The sequence below is a fragment of the Myiozetetes cayanensis genome, unplaced genomic scaffold, assembly GCF_022539395.1.
Source record: "Myiozetetes cayanensis isolate MyiCay16 unplaced genomic scaffold, myiCay2020 scf9, whole genome shotgun sequence".
Lineage (NCBI taxonomy): Eukaryota > Metazoa > Chordata > Aves > Passeriformes > Tyrannidae > Myiozetetes > Myiozetetes cayanensis.
In genome coordinates, this window is record NW_026088185.1 from 31,535,329 (window position 1) to 31,556,120 (window position 20,792).

A 20,792-nucleotide genomic window follows, 5' to 3' on the forward strand; every position below is an offset into this window, starting at 1 on the left:
GTAAGTAGGTGGATAAGGCAGACAAGCAAGAAAGCTACACAATGAAATGTTTTAGCCTCTTGTAGAGTGAGGTTTATTAGCCAGCAGTCTGCCAGGTTCCCTGCTTAACGCCCACTTTGTTCAGTTTTTTTCTCTCTTTGCTACTCTGCTGACCCTGTACTTCTCACAGGATTTGACTGTCTGGCATTGCTGAATATGAAAAACTTGGCAATCAGCAACAGCAGCTTCCACACAGGTGTATGCATTTGCATGTTTGGTCTTTCTGCAGTTTTCATGAAAAGACTGAGGAGCAGACAAATCATCGCAGGGTTAACCAAAACCTCACAGAAACATTTAAGAATATTTTCCCATTCAAAATACTTTCAGAGCACATCTACTCAAGCCCTCACACTGCACAGCCCTACAGACAAGGAAACCTAGGCCAGGGAAGAAATTAATCTGAATCTCAGGAAAAACAACAAACAAGGTCAACTTTCTGTAAGAGAAAAACAGGGTAAAAGGTCTCCATTTTCTTGTCTAAAAACACCTGTGAGGATTTTAATTAAAACATGTTTGTAAACCTCAAGGACAAAGTACTGTATTATTATTATTAGGTACTGTATTATTATTATTATTATTTTTAATAAACAATGAGATTGCAAATGAAGGTTAAGAAAGTGAATATAGCTGTTAGAGTGTTAGTTACTATTTCCACCATGTTAAAAACATTGGCCATTTCTGATACCTATACATTGGCCACAATACCTGTCTCATTTAACAGATACCACTTCTTAACTTATACCTTTGCTTTAGTAGTTTTCTCGGTGGTCCACTCTGGAAGAACTTTTCTATTTTCTACAGTCTCTTCAGTGTGCTCTAATGAGGCAGAGGTCACAGAACTTGGTTCTTGTTCACTTGGCTTTGCAAGGTTAATTATTCCTGAGTTAAGGGAGACATTATTTAAATTGTAGGTCTCATCAGTATCTTCATGATAGTATTTCAATTATAACTCAGTAAAAACTGGGGGCAAGTCATGATACTTTCATTATGTCAAATAATACCCTACTACTCAAAGGAACAACTTACTAACTTACTGGAATAATTCTAACTACAATGGCACAATTTTATCCAAAACCATTTCCAGTCAGAGAGGAAGGCATGAATTTAAATCCCTCTGTTAGTTTTAAAATATATTCACTTTAAAAAAAGAAACAACAATCAATAACTACTTCTGTGCATTATAGGATCTGCTTTGCTATTTTATGTTCTCAGAGAACAGTCTTTTAATATAAATATAATTGGAAGTACCTTTCTAGCAGAAAGCCAGCTTCTTTATTTGCTCTACTTGCACTATGCAAAATCAGAACATCAAAGAAGATATATGGTGCATATGAAATAAAGTGATAACTGTAATTTGGATGAGAAAGTGAGGGAGAGAAGAATAGAATGAAAATATTCTAGTAAAGAATGAGTTGACCCCACCATCTGATGTATACTACTTTTTTAAACATCTCTTTATGACAATTTAATTAAGATACAAACCTTACAAGGTTGGTGCAGAGAATATTAGCATTAAGATCAGAACAATCTTACTGGTACTGACTTCTTATGAAGCAATTCAATGCTTGCAGCCTCTGTTCAATTTGTTATAATGACAGTGTTTAATCATGGGCTCTACTCTATAGCACACTGCTGAATTGAGGTCACACATGTGGCTATTCAAGCATGTAGCATATAATCTATAACTAGGATTTCTCTCCTGAATCCTTCTAAGCTGTACCATTAATTACCAGTACATTTATTTTAAAAATACTAAGTATTAAAATGTCTTCTATTTAGCTTTGATTTGAAACAAACAGGGGAGCCTGCAATGAAGCATACAGTGTGTATTTGCAGTCTATTACACTACTGCAATACTGCACTGGGAATATTGCTAAATCAACTAAGTTCTAAGATGTTTAATTAGAATCCTTCTGTTATGCATCCTATGAAACATAGAAGAGAGATTTCTTTCCTCCCAGGCTCAGGATATGTCAGCTCATTAGCAGAACACATAATTCATGGTCTTAAACTAAGCCCAAACTTGATATTTAACCTTACATGCTAATTAAACAGAATCTCTCTTATAGAGTGATAGAGATTTATGCAAGTTAAATACTCACATTTATAGGAGTAACAAATACACTGACAAAGTGCTAACCACCATAACCCCAATAAATTTGTGACATTGCACTTGGTCAAGATAAAACAATACTCTTCTCCATTAAACTAATACTTCTACTGTGTTTTGTACTGCATCTGTCATGCTATGAAAATTTTCCTGTTATAAATGCTATGTGATTTCTAACATTATTAACATATACTAATTACTCAAAAACTTCAAAAACTTATACAGTTAATGCGTTTTTATAAAAAAAATGCACAGAGTTCAATGGAACTACTTACTAATACTAATATTTGCTGGAGCTTTGATGGATTGTTAGTCCTTTTATTCCTTCGTCAGCTTTTATTTTATAGCTTAAACACACACTTAGCTCACAAGTGAAAGTAAGGTATTTTATGTTCAGTATATAGAAATGTATTTGTGTGATGTAGTAAAGTAATGAGAGTCTTGTTTGAGGTCAAGGCCGTATATTCATTGGGACAGAATTTATGCATTGAGGCCAAATGAGTCTTTAGTTCAAATCTGGTATCAAAAGCCAGTCTTTATGAATATATCTTTTCTGTGCCACAACATGGCTATGCTTTGTACTTTGCCTCAAAGTCTGATCCTGAATGTTGCTGAACACTCACATTCTTATTCAAGACAAATTCCAAGGCTGGCATATGTTTTTTCTTCAAGTACTGTTTCTTGAGAAAAGGATTTAAGTACTAAACTAATTTTGCTTTCTCAGATAAGCATTATGTGCAACAAAATCTCCATATGGCTCAGGTCACAAACTTGTTAACCTTATGCGTTCATAAAAAGAGTGTCTTCTGCTCTGCATTTAACATTTCTGTTATCAATTGCCATTATTATAAGATCTCTGCTAATGAAAACAGACGTCAGGCCAGAAATAATGTGATTTTTGGTGCAATTGACATTTTACCTGGGGAAGCTGGTTTTGGAAGGCGACTTTGAAAAGGTCGTATACCTTTGGCAGTCATGGCCGGGTCGGATGTTGAGTGACTAATTATGCTTTCCACAGACTCCTGGCTCTTAGCTGTTGAAGGCACTTCTCGCTCAAGAGTTTTGGCTTTTACTGAAGGAGCTGAAGGAGGAACTTGCTCAGATGCTGCAAGGGCTTCTGTTTCCAAGGTTGATTCTGGCTTAGAAATGTGCCGCCCTGTAGATCGGTTCCCCGAGTCAGGGAGGGGGAAGGTTCCAATCCCACTGTCCAGTGTCCTCATCTGGCAGCAAGACTCTAAGACACAGGAAAATAGTGTGATGACAGGGAGCTAAAAGCCTTGCTGGCATTTATAGACAGTGGAAAAAAAGGGCCTTTTAAAGGGAAGGTTTCAAGCAAAGGAAAACATTTTGCATTTTGTGAGTATGATGTTATCTGTCACTTGTATGCTTTTTGAAACTATGTCTGTCTAACTGAATACAATGAAATACCACACTGAAGTGCGATGAAACCAACCAACAGGTGACAAAACATTGACATTGTCTTGCTTCAGAGTAATGGTGTGATAATGAATAAGAGGGGCATGTCTCAGTAAGTGATTACAGCTGGAATTTTTAAATTATTTAGTTTGAAGGGCCACAGAATATCTGAAGAGTACTAATATGAGGGATATTGAGTATTTTTTCTGACATTAACCCACACTCCACAGAAATTTGGCCTCCCCATACCTATGCTTTGTTAATTGTTTCTCATACAAGAATGTGTTAATCAAAATGTATCATTAATTCTTATACAAAATTAAGATCTAAAAATTTCTCACAGATACCCATCTCTCAGAGCATTCTGAAAAACTTGGACAGCAAGAGCCATGCCTTTGTTTTCCTTATTAAGCCCTGGTTCTGCACATCCCATTTTGGGTAAGTGTACACTCCCCAACACAATATATCAGTCAGATGTACCTTAAAGTACTTGGTTTGGAAGCACTGTGGTCCCACACAGCTCTCCAGCTTATTCATCCTACTGGAAGGGTGCTGTACTAACCATGGAACAGAGAAATATGCAAGTGTAGATGCCTGCTCATTGCTATCCTAGCAACCAGGATGTACCAGCACCCCCTGCCCTCTCATCTTCTATCAATTTCCAGAGACTTCCCTTTTGTTTGCATAATGGGCAAACAATGTCAAAGGGACTATGATGGCAAGGTCCTTCTGAGAGCTATAAACACCAAGGAGGGAAATTCAGCACTAATGGTTGGAAAATGAGCATAATTTACGTTAAATGTCTGGAAATATCCCTTGACAGCGAGATCTTCAGTCTGTGGCAGACACTCCCAAAGGAAGCAGAGGAATTTACTTTGCTTTGAACAATTTAAGGCTACACTAGATAAAAGATATACTGCAGTGAACAATTGTTCTCTAGCAGGAGATGCAGAATATGACCCAATATATCTTCTCCATCTCTATTTTCTGTGTTTCTGATATTGATTTCTTTTTTATGATATGCCCATTTGTTATTTAAGTCTGTTGTAGTTAGCAGTCCTCTGACAAGTCATTTTCATTACTTTTTCTTCTACAGTGTTTCTAATACTCTCAGAAATTTGGAAATATTCCTCCCCTATGGGTTTTGCCTATTTGTTTTTGAACTAAGAACATTACCATGGTCATTTATGTTAAATATCTTCATCTCTAATGGATCTTACTTGATAGCAAATAAGAAACTACTTCCAGATAAATGTCTATTTATATTTCTTGGTTCTTGTCAAAAGAGAAGCAGCTTATGTTTATGTGGTCCTCATTACCTTATCCTTGTCACTCAGAATCAAAGAAGGACTGAAAGTCATATTGAGCACCTTAATCTTGCAGGGCCTGGCTGAACTGCTAAAGCAAAACATGCCATGCACTGTCTTTTAAAAGGGCAACAAGTGGCTCTGATTTCCCTCACACAATTACTGCAGCCCAGTCAAGTCTCTCTATAGGTAAAAGAAGATAAGCTGTGGGAGCCATGTCTAGCTGGCACCTACATTTTCCACCACATTTTTGAGCTAATGTGCCATAATGATTTTAGAAGTTGCTGAAGGTTATCCAGGAAACGTGAACACCCCAAACAATTATATTTGGTTCTGATGCACCAAATCCAGACAACTCATGTACTGAACCCTCCTACTTTGGCAGTCCTTCCTCTGACATATTTTTTCATTTTGTTTTTGAATAGTGAAATACTAGCTAGAAGTGGGTTAACTGTTACTCCTGGGAGTGCAAAAAAAAAGTTAACATGCTAGGTGTCTGCCTTTGCCGTTTTCTGCAGGTAATTGATTTTAAATAGTGTGTTTAACATGGACTGGAAATATTTCAACTAAAGACTGTCAGTGACAGAGTTAGTAAATAAGGGAATATGGATATTATATAACATATATACAATAAGAAAGGACTTCTGTTAGTTGCCTCTTTGCCAGAAGAAAGACATTTGTGCAACACTGGTTATGCTGGAGAGGCAGAAGCTCTTCAGCAGAGACATGGAGTAAACTGGAAGCACAACAGAAAAGAACTTCCTGAAAATAAAAGTCTGAAGAGTCTGCCATCTACATCTGTACGGTTAATGTAGGACCTGATTTTGTAACCCATTTCCACAGGGACTTTGAAGGATCTTGTAGTGTTGTTTCCTTTCTGAGCATTCTCTGAGAAGCTAAAAAGTCATTCCCTTTTAATTATTACAGGGAAATTAAGTAGGATCAAAACGTATATCAAACAGCAAAGCTACAGCTCTTGCTCAGGGAGAACTGGAAGATGAAAACTATTTTATCTTCTGAGGTTATATTTCTTAAAATGGCGTAAGGACTCGTCTTGCCCACTGTTATCTTGAGTAGGTCTAGGAATGGACTGTGAAAGCAATGGCATAAAATCAAGAGAAATGAATACCGAGGGCCACACTTCCAAGAAAATACAATCTCCTGCTGTTTTCAGAATAATTGGGAGAGTGACGTAGAAGCACACCAGCAGTATCACATTTAATTAAGAGGAAAAATAGTTTTAATCGATTATAGTCTCTTCCTGTGTAGAGACTTTATCCACGATAAAGGCAATATTTCCAGGTGGAAAACAGATTGTTAAAACAGCTCACTAATTTTTGTTCTGAAAAACCTCAAAAAGGCCTCCCTTCAAAGTGCTCAATACTGAGCAGCTCCCATTGTGACACTTAAAGACAGACTTTTTAAGAATTCTGTGACTCAGATATGCTGAACTATCCTCAAAAACTTAGTCCTAAATCCAGAGTGCACCACCAAATTCTTTGTGGACGTTAATTTTTCACTGGTGAAAGTAACTAATTCATCCCTAAAGCTATATAATACAAATAAAAAAGTATCTTTCAGAACAGTTTGTATTACTAAATGAATGTGCATTATCTTGTGTTGTTTTTAAACTTTTATGAAGCAACTGCAAAATAAAAAAATATGTTCTACACCTCAGTGACAGCTTTCAAACATCTTCATGGCCCATCTGATTTCATCAGCTGCACTGACACTTCAAATGACTGTTATCAGTGAGAGCTGCACAAGACTACATAATGAAAATATGTAAAAGTTAAATCTCTGATGCTGTAACAGTACTACTCAATAGATGAAAAATGATTCTGCAAAACATTAAAGCCTGAAAGGAGTTATATATGACCTTAATTACATTTGCTTGCAAAGTCTTCCTGGCATACCAGCCAAATTCCTTGCCTGTTTCTGATTTTTTTCCCCCCTCCTTCTTTTCCAGGAAAGAAAGAAGCTCAGAGAATGGCTTTTAGTTGTTATAGTGGACACAGACAGACTCACCATCAGCCATTTCACTGAATACGCAGACTAGAATCAAAAGTTTGAAATACTGAAATAGCCCATTCTCTCCCTCCCATCATGTGGACTTGAGTATGGGCCAAAAATGAAGCCCCTGAAAGTCCTATTGTAGAGGAGCATTTCCAGAACTGAAAACAGAAATAAGGAAGAATTTACAGAAATTTCCTGGAGATCAAGAAAACTCCTAAATGCATGGAAATCTTTTGATGACAGGCCCTCACTAAGAGCTTTGGGGACAATTTGAGGAAGACCTTTAATGTCGAGAAGCTTCTCAACCACTAAATAAAAGTAGAAATAGAAAGTTTTCTTAAAGTTTACTTCTCAATAATTTTCAGATTAATATTTTCACTGGCAAGGTGATCAAGCAGTTCATGCCCTACATCAGCCGGACATGACGGTAGTTTGTAAAGCTGGACAGGTTGTGGTACATTGCATCATCACTGGTGCTTTACCAATGTTTTCTGGTATCAGCAAACCACCAGGGCCTCTTCAAGATGGGGTCAGCACCCAAATTAGATGGAATAGAAAGAATCTGTGAAAACTGTGCACCATTCTGAGGGTCTGGACAAGAGGAGAATAGAAAAGGGACATACACTCAGGCTGGTACGTATCAGGAATGCTAAAAATGAGATCATCACTGGGGAAAATAACAATAGCAGCTCCTTCTGTGGGTTTTTTACATTTTCCTCTGAAATGCAAAAATAAAAGAGTTGGAAGTAAACATATCCCACTGTCAAGAATTGACAACTTAGAGTTCATTAAAGTATCTTAGGGCATTCTCCTGAGGAAAGATTATTTAAAAATGCATCTTAAATACCAGCATCAGATCATTAAACCTAATCATTCTTCAACTTTTTTTTTTTTACTTCTTCTGAAACAATTGCCATGAAGATACCAAAACCACATTAACTCTAGCTCAGAAACCATCCTTGGTAGAAATCACTGAAGACTGGAGGAGGATACCCAGGGAAGCTGAGCACTGACCTTGCTTTTGTGTTCCTTTGGAAGCATCAGCATTGGTCTCTGTGAGAGCAAAAGGAGCTCTCAGTCTGAGCTGGTACCACGCTGCTTTATGCTGTTATACAACCCCCTTCTCTGTTCCTCTCTTTATGTAACACACGTGAAAGGAAAACCAATTTTGGAAAAAAACCCAAATAACACAAAACTCAAAGAAAACAGAGAACAGCTACAATGAAGGGAATTGCTTCAAACACAACACAAGGAATGCAGGTCCAGGCTTCCTCAGGCTAAGTTCTACACTGCTGGCTGCAAAATAGGGTATTACTCAAAATAAGCGATGGAGCAAAATCTGTCCCTCACTTAGACTAGGGACATGTCAGTCTTTCTCATGTTGAACCCATATTGAGTCCTAGTACACATCCAAGAGATATCATGAATGTCATCATAAAAGTAGAAGACATAAGTAATGATGTACCTTGAAACACAGCTTCTGAATACACTTTTCTCCAATAATGTGAAGAGATGCTTTTGCTAAGGGGGATATAACGCCACATTATTGCAAACAAACCTTTAACTGAGTAACTGGAGAGTGTTTCATAATGCTTCCTCAGGTAAAGCAAAGATTCACATTCTAATAAAGTCTTTTTATGTTGTATCTTAAATGAGTTTCACAGATGCTTAGTCTCTTCACAAATCACATGCCAGTCCTTCTTTACATACTGTTAAGAAACCTATAAAATAACTCATGGTTATTTTGACCATCTAGTTAAAAAAAATGTGAGTTTTATAATGATTCTTGAATCATCCATAAAAATCTTTACGTAAACCTCAAGATCCAGTTTTACCCACAGAGCTAAAATAAGGCATCAATCAACAATTCTATTAAACAGGTACCTGTGCATACACAGTATCATTCAAAATGGTCAGGCAATTCACCCACTTTGAATTAAACACAATAAGAGGAGACATTTCTGCATGGTGGCACAGAGGGAAGGACTTCTGGGTCTTAAGAAGAAATAATTACAGGTCCTAGCATGTTTTAAGTGCAGTTTTGCCTCTCTAATCTCTTGTACCATGAGTGACAGAAGGCAGCTGCCTCTCAGTGCTGCTTGAGGGGTCGAGATTTCCAGAAGCAGCTCAATAACCTCAACCATTTCCTGTCAGGTAGAACCACGATGCTGCTAACGAGACATACAGATGGACACCAAATGTAACTACTGCAAACAGATATTATTTCTACTTCAAATGTCACACAAACTAACACAAAACTGTGTCACAAAAAACATGTGGAGGTGGCAAAGTTACAGGAGTGCTTATGTTACTTAACTTTGATGGCCAGTCTATCTTAACATTAAGAATAAAAAGCAACAAAGAAGACAAGTCTATTTTAGGTCAAAAAGATTACAGGTAGTTCTGCTTCCATCAGGCTTTCTATGTATAATACTCACAGCACAGGGACATATTTTCTTTCAAAGAAGCATCCCACCTCATGAAAAATGTGGAATCCTCCCCTGTGCTCACCACTACAGCTGGTTTGAGATATTCCTCACATAAATTTTCGAGTTTTGGCCTACAAAACTGTACATGATTGACACAAATTTCAGCTGAAACATAAAGCAACCACCAGAATTTTCCCCAGAAAGCAGACAACTTCAGGAAAAAAATAACAGTCAAAAATAGCTCTGTATCAAGAACAGTTTCACTGGGAAATTTCCAGCAAGCTGTTTTCAGTACAGACTCGAGCCTTGAAAGGTTTTGAGAGGGACATAACATTGAATGGGCTTTCTTCAAGGAGTATCTACAACAGTAAAAGTGAAAGGATGTAATTCCCATCAGTAGCAGAATACACAAATTCTAAGGAATTCTAACAAATTACCTTTCTTTGCATAAGAAAGTTCAAGACTTTCCACTAAATTGACAAAGGGGAACAAGATAACATGTAGTTGTTTTCTTCTGAAACAGAAAGAGAGCGTAGTTTTTTCTAGTATTTTGAAACATGCCAAATTAAAAACTAATAATTTTTCTCTTTTTTTCAGAAAAATATTTCAAATGTAAATAGGGCCCTGCAAAATTATTTTAAAAGTTAATAAACATCTTTAAGCTACATGTGGCATTGGCAGGAAGAACTTAAACTACAGATGGCAAAACAGATCTCTTTATTTGCACATCCTTCTCTTCATCTGCAATGCTAAAGCAACCAAAAAAAAAAAAAAAGAATGTATTTCTGCCAAATCAATGTCAATTTTAAGTAGATTATTCCTTCTGGGTTTACACTATAATTTGATCCAATTAGTCAAAGATGAGTGCATTATTGTTTTCTATCTGGATCTGAGGCATAACCAGTATGTAGAACTAAAAAACCCCAAAGGCTATCCTAGGTAAAACTAGAAAAGACCCAGGTTTTCACAGACCTACATTTCCATGGGCATTTTACTGGTGACATGAGATTATTTCTAATGCATACTAAGGAAGGGTAAACAGGCAGAAGATCCTACTGTGTATTTTCAGATGACAGATCTACAGGTGAACTTCACTCATGGCTGCTTGAATGTGGAATTACAATTTACATCTATTTATAAAACTAATAATAATAAATGAAATAAATACACACTTTACAAACTTATTCAGTATTCTATTTTCTTCCTAGTCATGCTTTTTTTTTTTTCAAAACACACAAACTTCAATATGTCATTTATCCAATAATTTGTCAGCTGTCTTCACAGTTTCCCATTACCACAGCCTCATCTCCAAAATGTATTTCCTGAGTTGAAAGAGAAAATTGCTGCCTCATTTTAATTCCAGTCCCACCTTAAAATAAATTTCTAATAGTAAGTCAGAAGACTAATTTTAATTATTAGTGAGTAGTAATGATCTCGTACTCCAATTTAGGAGTTATCTTTGGACTTTTTTTTTTTTAACAAGTGCTTCCCATCCTCCTCCAGGCATTTAGATCTGTTCCCTGCATGCTTGTAAGGTGGCAAGCTATGTGGAATAGGGTTGTTACAGAGAACAAAATGAGCTAGCAAAGGAACTTGGAATTTTCTACTGCACATCTCTCAGTGTCTATTACATACAAAGGTCTACATGTACTTTTCCAGTTGGGGAACTCTCACAACCAATGATGTCTGGAATGATCTCTCTGTATTATACTGTTATACTTTCTTCCTAAAAATCTACTCACTGTTCTCAGGAGGTAGGATATTGGAAATAGGTATAATTTTAGTCCTACTAGAAAAGATATCTGGAGATCTATAACTCATGTGAAGAGCAACTTTAGGCTCTGTGTAAAAGGTAATTAAAGGAGGCCCAGCTGCAGCCTGGCTGTCAATGAGTCAGCTCCTTTGAGGAGCTGTCCCCATTCTTTTTTGGCTGTACATCCCCCTTTGGTTTTACACCTGAACTTGCCAATCAGCCTTACAGCTCTGTAACTATCTTTAAGAAAGTTACAGATGAGGAACAGCTGAGAGGAAAGAGAACTCCTCACATCTGAAGCAAGGTGTGAAATTCCGAGGTAAGCAACAGGTCTGCCGCAGTGCAGAAATGTGGCTTTTCCCAGGCTTTTTCACTGAGCAAAGCCTTCTGTTTCCCTGAGTACCCTGAAATGTAAAGGTTGCTAGCCAACAATTGCACACTGTCTCAGGAACCTCTTACTGGGGATTGCTCATTCAAGGCACGGGTGGATGCTTCCCTTCACCTGCGGTTCTCTAACACGAAAGACATATCCCAGCTCTCAGGAATTCCGAGCAGCAAAGCCCAAGAAAGAGCGGTTTCTTATTTACCCAGGTGCTAAGGGCTGCCTCAGCCATGCCTTTTCCATGCAACCACAGGCCTTTATCTTTCTCTCTTCATGCCCCAGTTCTTCATATTAAAACATGGAGCTAATCACACCTCTATCCTGAGGATAAAGAACATAGATATTTGGCAGACACAGCATAACCAACTTGTAACCTCTTCAGTGAATAGTGCTTGTGTAGAGATACTTTTAGCTTTTTTGGAGGTTGTTCAGGAACTAAGAGCAAGCTGGAAAATACTTACCAGAAGCATTAGGATTGTTTTTTTTTTTTTTTTGCTAATATTATTAGAGGCAGCTGGTTTATTTTAAGAATAACTGCATTAGACTGCAGTTACAGGAGTGAAGAGGTCACACGTAGCACCTCAGAGACACGGGCTGTCCCCAAGGGAGCATTTGGCTGTTCCACTGAGGGTTTCTGCTCACTGACTAGTGCGTTGGAAGCATTTGAGGATAGCAGGATGGAAGCACTGATTTACTTGCTCTTAAGCAACTCTCTTATAAACTGGAGTTTACTTTCACTCATATGGAGATACTTTCTTTGATTTTCTATTCCCAACAGATAGGAACTAGGGATAGTGCTTTAAGCACAAATGCTGTCTCTGGTAAACATGGACTGATTTCTAAGTGCACAGGAAACTCTGGGTTTTGCAAATGCACAAGAGAACACACTATATTTATTTTTTAACATCACTGCTTTTTGTTTGTTAGTACAAAAAATATTGAAATTAAAGGCACATGAATGTTAAATGAAGCTTTAAATAATTTATTTTTATTTCTGCCCTGCAGATGGCTTTACTTAAAGCCAACAAACACTTAAAAATATACACGCACACCTGAAACAGACTGAATTTATTTCTTAATTAATGACACGAAAACTCATTAAGAAAGTGAGTGCAGAGAGCCTCAAGTAACTTTAAGGTGTAATATAATCCTTCCACTTTGGTACCCAAGTTCAAGTTCAGCTCCTCCAAACCAGCTGAATCACTGTGAAACCAATTGCATGCAAGCAGGAGCCAGTGAGAAACCATCATGATTTAAACCCAAAAGAATGAACAGAGATTTTTTTTTTTAGAAAATCTACTATTTCCAAAAAAAAAAAAGTATGCCATGTTACATGGTGTTGCAAAAACACCTTTAGAATGACCATTTTGAAACAAAATACTGCACCTCTGTGCCTGTTAAAGATAGGAAGTAGAGAAATTATCCACTATGAATATACTGATTCATTTCTTTTTCTTTTTCCTAAGAGTGAATTGTCCAAACACTGAGTAATTGGGTTCACCTAGTATTAAAAGCTATGTACTAATTTTATAGGTATTATTTCTCTCTTACAGTGATTTTTTTTTTTTTTTTGAAGAGTCTGTTTTTCTATGATCTGCTATGATGGCTAATTGCCCAATCAAATGTCAACAATTCAGGTCTCAGACTGAAGACATGAATCAAAGTTCCTCAAACTCAATTAAAAACAGCAAAAAAATTAGGAATAGGCATCCTGTCCTCAGAGTGAGAGTCTGTAAAAGGCATATGCCAGCTCAAGCATAATTGATAATTCAGGTGAAATTTTTATTTTTATTTTTCATAAAGCTTATAATAGATGTCACTATAGAAAAGGAGCATAAAGTTCACATGAACACAGATGAAACACATTTAAAATAACAACACACCCTCAATCAAAATGATTTTCAGTTTGCTCAGTTGTACTTCAGGTGTATGAATTAGTTAATGGGAAATGCATGACTGAAGCTTCATGCATAGATCTATGGATGGCTCTAGCCAGAAGCAAAATACATGTAAAAGTAGAAAAGTTTCAAATAGAAGGATTCATAGAGAATACTGGCATGTACTATCCTGTAATAGGTATGATAATCAGGCATAGTCCAGATTTGAGTGATAAAAATGAATATAGATTGAGTTAGACTGTAAAGGAGTGTAAATCAACACAGAAGCATTAACTTCAGAGTCAAAGAACCCGGCCATCCTGTTTAATTGACATTTTAAGCCTGAATGAGACCAGCAGATTTTCAGTATCTTGAATAATAATTAGACTGTATCCTATATATAATGCAGAAAGAGCCACACTTCTCATTCCAGTGATAAAATTTGGTATTTCTGGGTGAATAAATGTAATGACAAAGAAGGAAATTAACAGCAAAGCATTGTGGCTAATAAAGAAGTGTTGATCCAAAATATTAATTCTCTCCACGAAGGAAGACAAGCTAGACAGTAGGCTGCAGCAGTGCTGCAGAATTGGCAATCAGACAAGTGCTATGTCTACTATCTTTAAAGTACAAAGAAATGATTTGTCTTTGCCAGACTGTGAAGAAGGTAAGCTGACATAAATTAGAAGACATTAATGGATGTTAGTTTCTTATTATTCTCATTGGCAAGGCTCTCCATCATCTTCATGGAAAGTAAGTATCAACTAGAAAAATACACAGAAAGTTTCAGTCTATTACCATAGGCTCCTCCAGACAATCATTTCAAAATTAATCCCTGCAGAAATGTCCAAATGCCAAACGAGTCAAGAACACAGTACAGCAGACACTATTCATCCCATTTCTAGTGGCCCAAACTCACATAATGGCATTCCTGTCTCAGCTCTTTCCATTCTGATGAAGTGCCTGAGTAGGAGGACTTCCAACCTAGGGGTATGTTTTTACACACAATGCAGTCAGCTGTTCTTGCAACGCCTACTAGTTATTAAAAAGATTTCCCCTCAGTGATGGCTCATTTTAGCTACTCTGGTTCAGAAAAGTAAGCAAACCAGAGACATGGATCATTTCAATTGTGTTGAAGGATCAGAAAATGAAGATTTTGAAGTACAAAAGTGGAAGAAGAGTGCTTGATAACTGCATGAAAATGTAAATGCTTTGGGGTTATTACATGGAGGCATCAAGTGGCATAGTTAGAGGAAATGACTGAGGTATTTTGGTGAGTCAAAGTACAAATGTAATGCTTTTTACCCAGCTGAGCTCAGTTCTGTTGTGTGCTTTCAGACACACCTCCTGTCTCAAGTATTCTCAGAACAATGAGACCATGATACATAAGGAGATTGTGACGGTCTCCCCGTGTCTTCCAGGACACTCGTGGCTTTTTTGGTTTTGGTTTGGTTTTTTTGTGAACAAGTTTGGATCCTGATGTCCCTAGAGGCGAGCAGTTTATTTTACAATTTTTTAATTCATCATTGTTTTAGCAATTGGGAACCTAATCCCTTGGATTGACATCCAAGATGATTAGATATAGCAAGTTAAGTTTTTAAGCTGTGTGCTCCTCCTGACTCCCATTTCAGGGCTCTAACACAGGAAGCAGGCTTACTAAGCAATACAGCCAGCACCTACAGATCTAACACCTACCTCTCACCTTCTGCATGCACACAGGGCTTTAGAAAATGGCTTTGTTACTGATATCTGAATAAATTTATGCATACTTGTACCATAGCTCATATAGGGGATTCATGAAAAATCTAATAGCTTATCAAAACTTGTATCAAAACGTAACATTTTGCAGATTCGAAATAGGAACAAACCCAGATTGGAAACAGATTCCATGATAACTGTTTTTCCTTGATGACTTTTATAGACAGCAACCTCACATGTAGAGACTTCTAGGTACTCCACAGCTTTGCTGGGTGGTGATGGGGAAGATACAGCAAACATTTTTCCTTTATCTGATCATGTGTAAATGAATAATTCAACTGCTATATCGGTGATAAGATGATTGCTAAATGGTTCTTCTCAACTTCTACCAATGGCTTGATTAACACTGACAGTGATAAGTTGTTTTCTCAGGCATTGAGACTTCATGACAAGAGAGGATTTATTTTGTGGTCAGAAGACATTTTATCAGTTGAATATTGTTCTTCATTAAATGCATTAGAGGCGTCCAAAGATTTGCCGGGCATTTAAGCAATTTCTGGATTATCCTTTTGCCTCTCCACAGTGATAAGGATCACCTCTCTTTACTGAATGCACAGGCCGTAATACAGTTCAATTTGTTCACCATCTTTCCTCTGTCACTTATCCTGTTACGTTTATCTCAGTAATTCATTACAGACCTAATCTGTCTCCAGGTTTGGAGGGTTCCTTAATGTAAATGTGTTTGCTCAAATATGTCAGACTTAATGGACATGTTTTAGGATGATGCATGTCAAACTTAATGTATTTACCACATTAATCAGGCTTGTTTCCTTCATATCTCTTTCCATTACCCAAGAATGAGAAAACATAAATTCAACAGCTGTTTACTTAATACTCTAGTAAGAACACCCAAAGTTTTAGCAGTTTACATAATGGTGTCTAAAACAAGTCTTTGGTTCAGCAGAGGTTGGGTGTCTGGTGTTTTTCCCTTACTGGAAGGTTGGTGCAAGCTTATCTAAATAAGCAGATAAATGTTATTGTTTTCATCAAGCTTTGGAATAGGACATTGGATAGTTTATATATCTGAGAACTATGAATATCTACATTAAAATGCACATTCAGAAATGAAATTTGAAACATACTTTCTCAGTTCCAGTGTTCTTCTTGAAATCTAGATCTGAAGAAACCAAGAGAAAAAAGGGCAGACAACACTGGAGCAAAGAAACTGTTAATTAGAAATGGTTATGGATATGGAAACAAAGAAGTAGGCTCTGTGTGCTGGTCTAGATAATGAGGCAATACTAGGGTACCACACAAGCAGTAAAGAGTGACCACCACTTGGCAGTAAACGTGTATATTTGTGGGAAAAATATACATAAGAACCAGAAAGAAAAGAGGAATCAGAGACAAATAAATTTATCTGGGACACTAGGAAGAATACAGGTCTTCCCTTCATAGAAAAGTCTGCTCATGAAGCGTGGCTTTTTATTGTCATATATATAATTTCATAGTATGGCTACCGGGTACTAAATAAAACAATATCACAATATAAAGCCAGGGCTATCATATTTAGTATTTGAAACCTCCATACAAATAATTGTTATGCTGACATTTCATTTTAAGCCAAACCTACTCACATCTACAACATATTACATGTCCTACATTTGCTATCAGTATATCTGTAAAATTGCTATCAAGTAGCTAGCAGCTTACCTATAAAACTTGCTGTGAAGGACATCCCTGGCTTCTACTGAAAACGTAGTTTGATTACTTTGCTGCATATAGAGCTTAAAGGGGTGTATTTTAAAACACCACGTAACATATAAAATACCAACAACACTTCCTTTCTGGACCGTTGGGCATTTGAGGGATTCAACCAAATGCTCTCTAAAGAAGACAAATCTCCAAAAAGTTTCTTAAAAATAGGAAAAAGTTTCTCCTTTTTTTCTGACCAAATTACACTGTGAAACCCTTCTATAAGGTTGTTCTTGGAAAGCAGAAAGAACGATGATAAAGCCTGCCTTAAGGCAGATGATTATCAAGAACTTTAATGGAATCGAGCGCTGGGCTACAGCAGAGATACAAAAGAATCCCTTGACCTCAGTGTGTGTTTTTGTTCTAGCACAAAGCACCAAAGTCTACAATGCACTTTTAATGTTGCTTTGATAGTGTGGAAGCCCAACCCTCTATCTAGCTAGAGACTTTTAAAACGCTTTTAAGTCCCTGCAGGCATTTTCTCTGTATTATCTACAAGGTTCCCATTTAATGTTGGATGGATCAATTTTTAGCAACTGACCTGGACCTCTAATGGAAATCTGACAAAAATTAGCTTCAAGTCTTTCTTCAAAGTTTCAAAAATTCTGACTACGTTTATCTTTACAACCTTTGCCCATCTCTGAATTTCAGTTGAAATTCTCCAAGTAAACAACAGGGGTCGATGCAGTTACGTCAGGGGTCAGTTACATAATTTCTTTCCAAGAACTGTGAATCTTTCTACTTCCTAACCCCAGCCTGCCTCAGGGAATTAACTCCCCCTACAACTTCACTAGGCAGTACCCAGATATATTTTGGATTGCTACTACCAATTATCATGTTGCTCTCTAGTGTACAAAGCTCAAGAAACTGAAGGCTTATTCAGATTGTTAAAATACATTCTATTTTTACTAGTGATGTCATTTTGGGGACAAAATCTACTTGCAGTGATGCCCCTGATGTCAAAACTCAAGAGGCTTTTATTAAACAATGAATCTACCCTTTTAGCTCAATCAGTGACATATTAAATATAAGATTTGAAACCAAAAACATTCCAGTTCAATAAAACAATTCCTTCAGATGAACTATCCATGCTTTCATGTACTCCCTGAATTTCGGTGCTTTAGACCAGAAGAGTTTGTTTGATTCACTTAGGTTGCTAAGGATTGAATGACTGCTGGAATTCCATTATGGTGAATAATCATATTCACACATAGAAATATCTATGACAAGAAATACTCTTTCTTTGTATTGAAATCTGAGTATAAATTTAAGAATAGGCTTAAAACCTTCTCTGAAACTTCTCATCAGCCTACTGATGCTGAGACTATGTTTTTGTGTGAAGCTTAAGTTAATCAGAAGCAAAAGGCATATTCCATGCTGACTTGCTCCTCTAGAGAATTTGTCACCCATTTGAGGTAACAAAGAGAAAAGGAAACTGAACCCAGAAAAATTATCATCATGCAGCTTCCAAACATGGGGCTTGGTAAATCACTGGAGCGTTGATGTCTGAGAAAATGGCACATTCACTCTTTCCCTTCAGCCTCAGTATAGCTTCATATCAACACTGAAGAATGATATGATTAATTATGACTAAATTTCCTGTTCATTACAGATACATTACCAGAAAGAAAATAACCTGTTAATTTGTGTATACCCAAAAATACTGTTACTGCATACCACAGTATTCCCATGTGAAGTTGTCTGCAAGAATGAATTTTCAGTAATTAACATTTGTTTGCTTGTGCCGTGGATTTTTGTCTTTTCCCTTGAAGCTGTTTATCAATGAAAACTCTTAATGCATTATAATTAATGCAATCAAACTTTTCTGGAGTAGCTGCTAATTTGAAACAGTACTTGAAATATGAAGCATTGAACTTTTTAACAAATGCTTTGTTTTTCTCAAGATGTCCAATTATTACATTCTCTATGTGTCATCTGTAACTGTCTTGTGAGTTTTTGGGCCATTGTGACAATGGGGAAATTCAAGACAATGACACTTCTACTGTCTTAGAGGAAACAGAATTCTTTACCTTTGTAAAATAAAGGCTTTTAATGTTTACATGGGAACAATACTGTCAGGAGCTTGGCACATCATCTTTACATTCAATAAAAGAATTTTATATATAGGAATATTTGGAGACCCTGCTGTACTTGTCTGAGCTGGGGAGTCTCTCATGAAATGAAGGGAAAGTCAACCTTTTTATTATGTCCTTCCCCTTACTAGGTACTTTAGCAATTTCCACATCATCCCTCTTTCAAAACCCAACTATTTTATCGCAAAGGGCTTGAGAAAAGAGCTCGGAAGATGAATGAACCTGAAAGTGATACTCCTCATGGATTCCAAGGTCTGCTGTCTGTGGGGGTGGGAGCACTGGTAGCATCTGTGCTGCCAGGGCCCCATTTGACTTCCTCGCTGACAGTACAGCAAAGGCATCCAGAGTGAAACAAATTTTTAAAAACTTTCAAAATGTTTTAAATATATGTCAAAGTACAGTATAGCACAATATAAATGACTGTTTCATATAGAAATGTTCATGTGTTCCTGAGATACAGGTATATGAGGAGGGAAATTATATATAAGTAGGCATTCTTGCTTTCTTTCAATTTAGCAAATAAAAAAAATCAGCAAAATACTTAAATTTGTTTAGATCAAGAACTGACAATACATTAAAACCCTAGCAACTGCAATTTTACATGTTTTCTCTTTAACACACCCAGAAGTGTTTCATTATTAGAACACGATGAACCAGCATTGTCTTACATGATACCAACCTAGAAGACTGCTCAGTTATAAATTTGTGCAGCTCTAAGTTTGTTAAGAGTTTTGAACAAACCCAGTAGAAAAAACTCATCAAAGCACAGCTAAAAACCACAGTGAACTTTGTTTTCTTAGAACAAGGTGGAATGGCCTTGAGCTGATGGAGGGTAGATTTAGAGTAGATATTAGAAAGAAATTCTTTACTATAAGGGTGATGAGGCTCTGGCACAGGTTGCCCAGAGAAGCTGTGGCTGCCCCATCCCTGGAGGTGTTCAAGGCCAGGCTGGATGGGGCTTGGAGCAACCTGGTCTAGTGGAAGGTGCCCCTGTCAATGGCAGGGGTTGGAATGAGATGATCTTAAAGATCCCTTCCAACCCAAACCATTCTATGATAACTCTATGATTCTATAAAACAACTGTTTAGGATGATGACAAATGCAGTTAGAAATGAGTTTACAGCCCACTGAAATTTTCAAGATTTCTGAGAGGTTCCTAATCTGGAAGAAACTCCAACACTGTGAAACTGTTGAACAAAAACAACCGACCAAAAGCCTCCACCAAGATGTGAACCGGTCCCTTTGGTCAGACTAAGGACCTGGCACACTGTCATGTGCCTGACAGCACTGAGGCACAGCATTTACAGAGCCATCCTTCCTGTGTTATTCCCTTTTCCTTCTGAGAACAGAAGATCAGAGGCTGATAAAAAAGAAAGCTGAATTTGGATCTTTTACATCTCAGGTAATTCTCCACACCAACAAGTTCTTTATAATCTTCAAAAGTTCTTCTTCGTGTATGCTTTTAACTAAAAATGGCAAGCTGAAGGGGGAAATGTTCCAAATGAATGTTTCTGAAAGCTGTACAGAGTTTCTGCAGTAAAAATAATCAGTATGTTTCTATGAAAACCTTTGTATCAGAAAAATGCCAGAACCTCTATCAAGGAATTTTAAGAGAATCTGAAAAAAGATCCAGGAATGCTTGCTATCCAAAAATAACAATATGGATATACAGCAGCAAAAGTACCAATGGAAGATAAAACACAGCCTGATGAGAGTGAAATTAAACACAGCATGGTACTGATATAGGAGTATTCAGGAGGTACACTCAGATCCATGCTTCTAATTTCATAGGCTTGGGCTTGTCCTACGGAAAAAAGTAATGACTGGTACATTCTGCATTAGGATTCATTGTTAAAATGTTAATATATTTGCTTAGACTTCTATTATTTCTACTGTGCCATTACCACCTATTGCACA

The 20,792-nt window shown here is 37.0% G+C and overlaps 1 protein-coding gene across 10 annotated transcripts in view; it reads right to left on the bottom strand.

Annotated features, from left to right (window-relative positions):
• NCKAP5 (NCK associated protein 5) overlaps window positions 1-20,792 on the bottom strand; it is a 396,774-nt gene that overhangs the window by 29,983 nt on the left and 345,999 nt on the right. For 7 of the 10 annotated variants that reach the window (XM_050339951.1, XM_050339949.1, XM_050339948.1 and 4 more), the window contains 2 exons: window positions 3,069-3,383; window positions 782-918 (listed from right to left, as the gene is read on the bottom strand). In XM_050339951.1, coding sequence (XP_050195908.1) covers window positions 782-918; window positions 3,069-3,383 — 452 coding nt within the window. Of the gene's footprint in view, window positions 1-781; window positions 919-3,068; window positions 3,384-20,792 lie in introns of those variants that run through there. The other 3 variants (XM_050339957.1, XM_050339956.1, XM_050339953.1) reach the window with 2 other exon arrangements.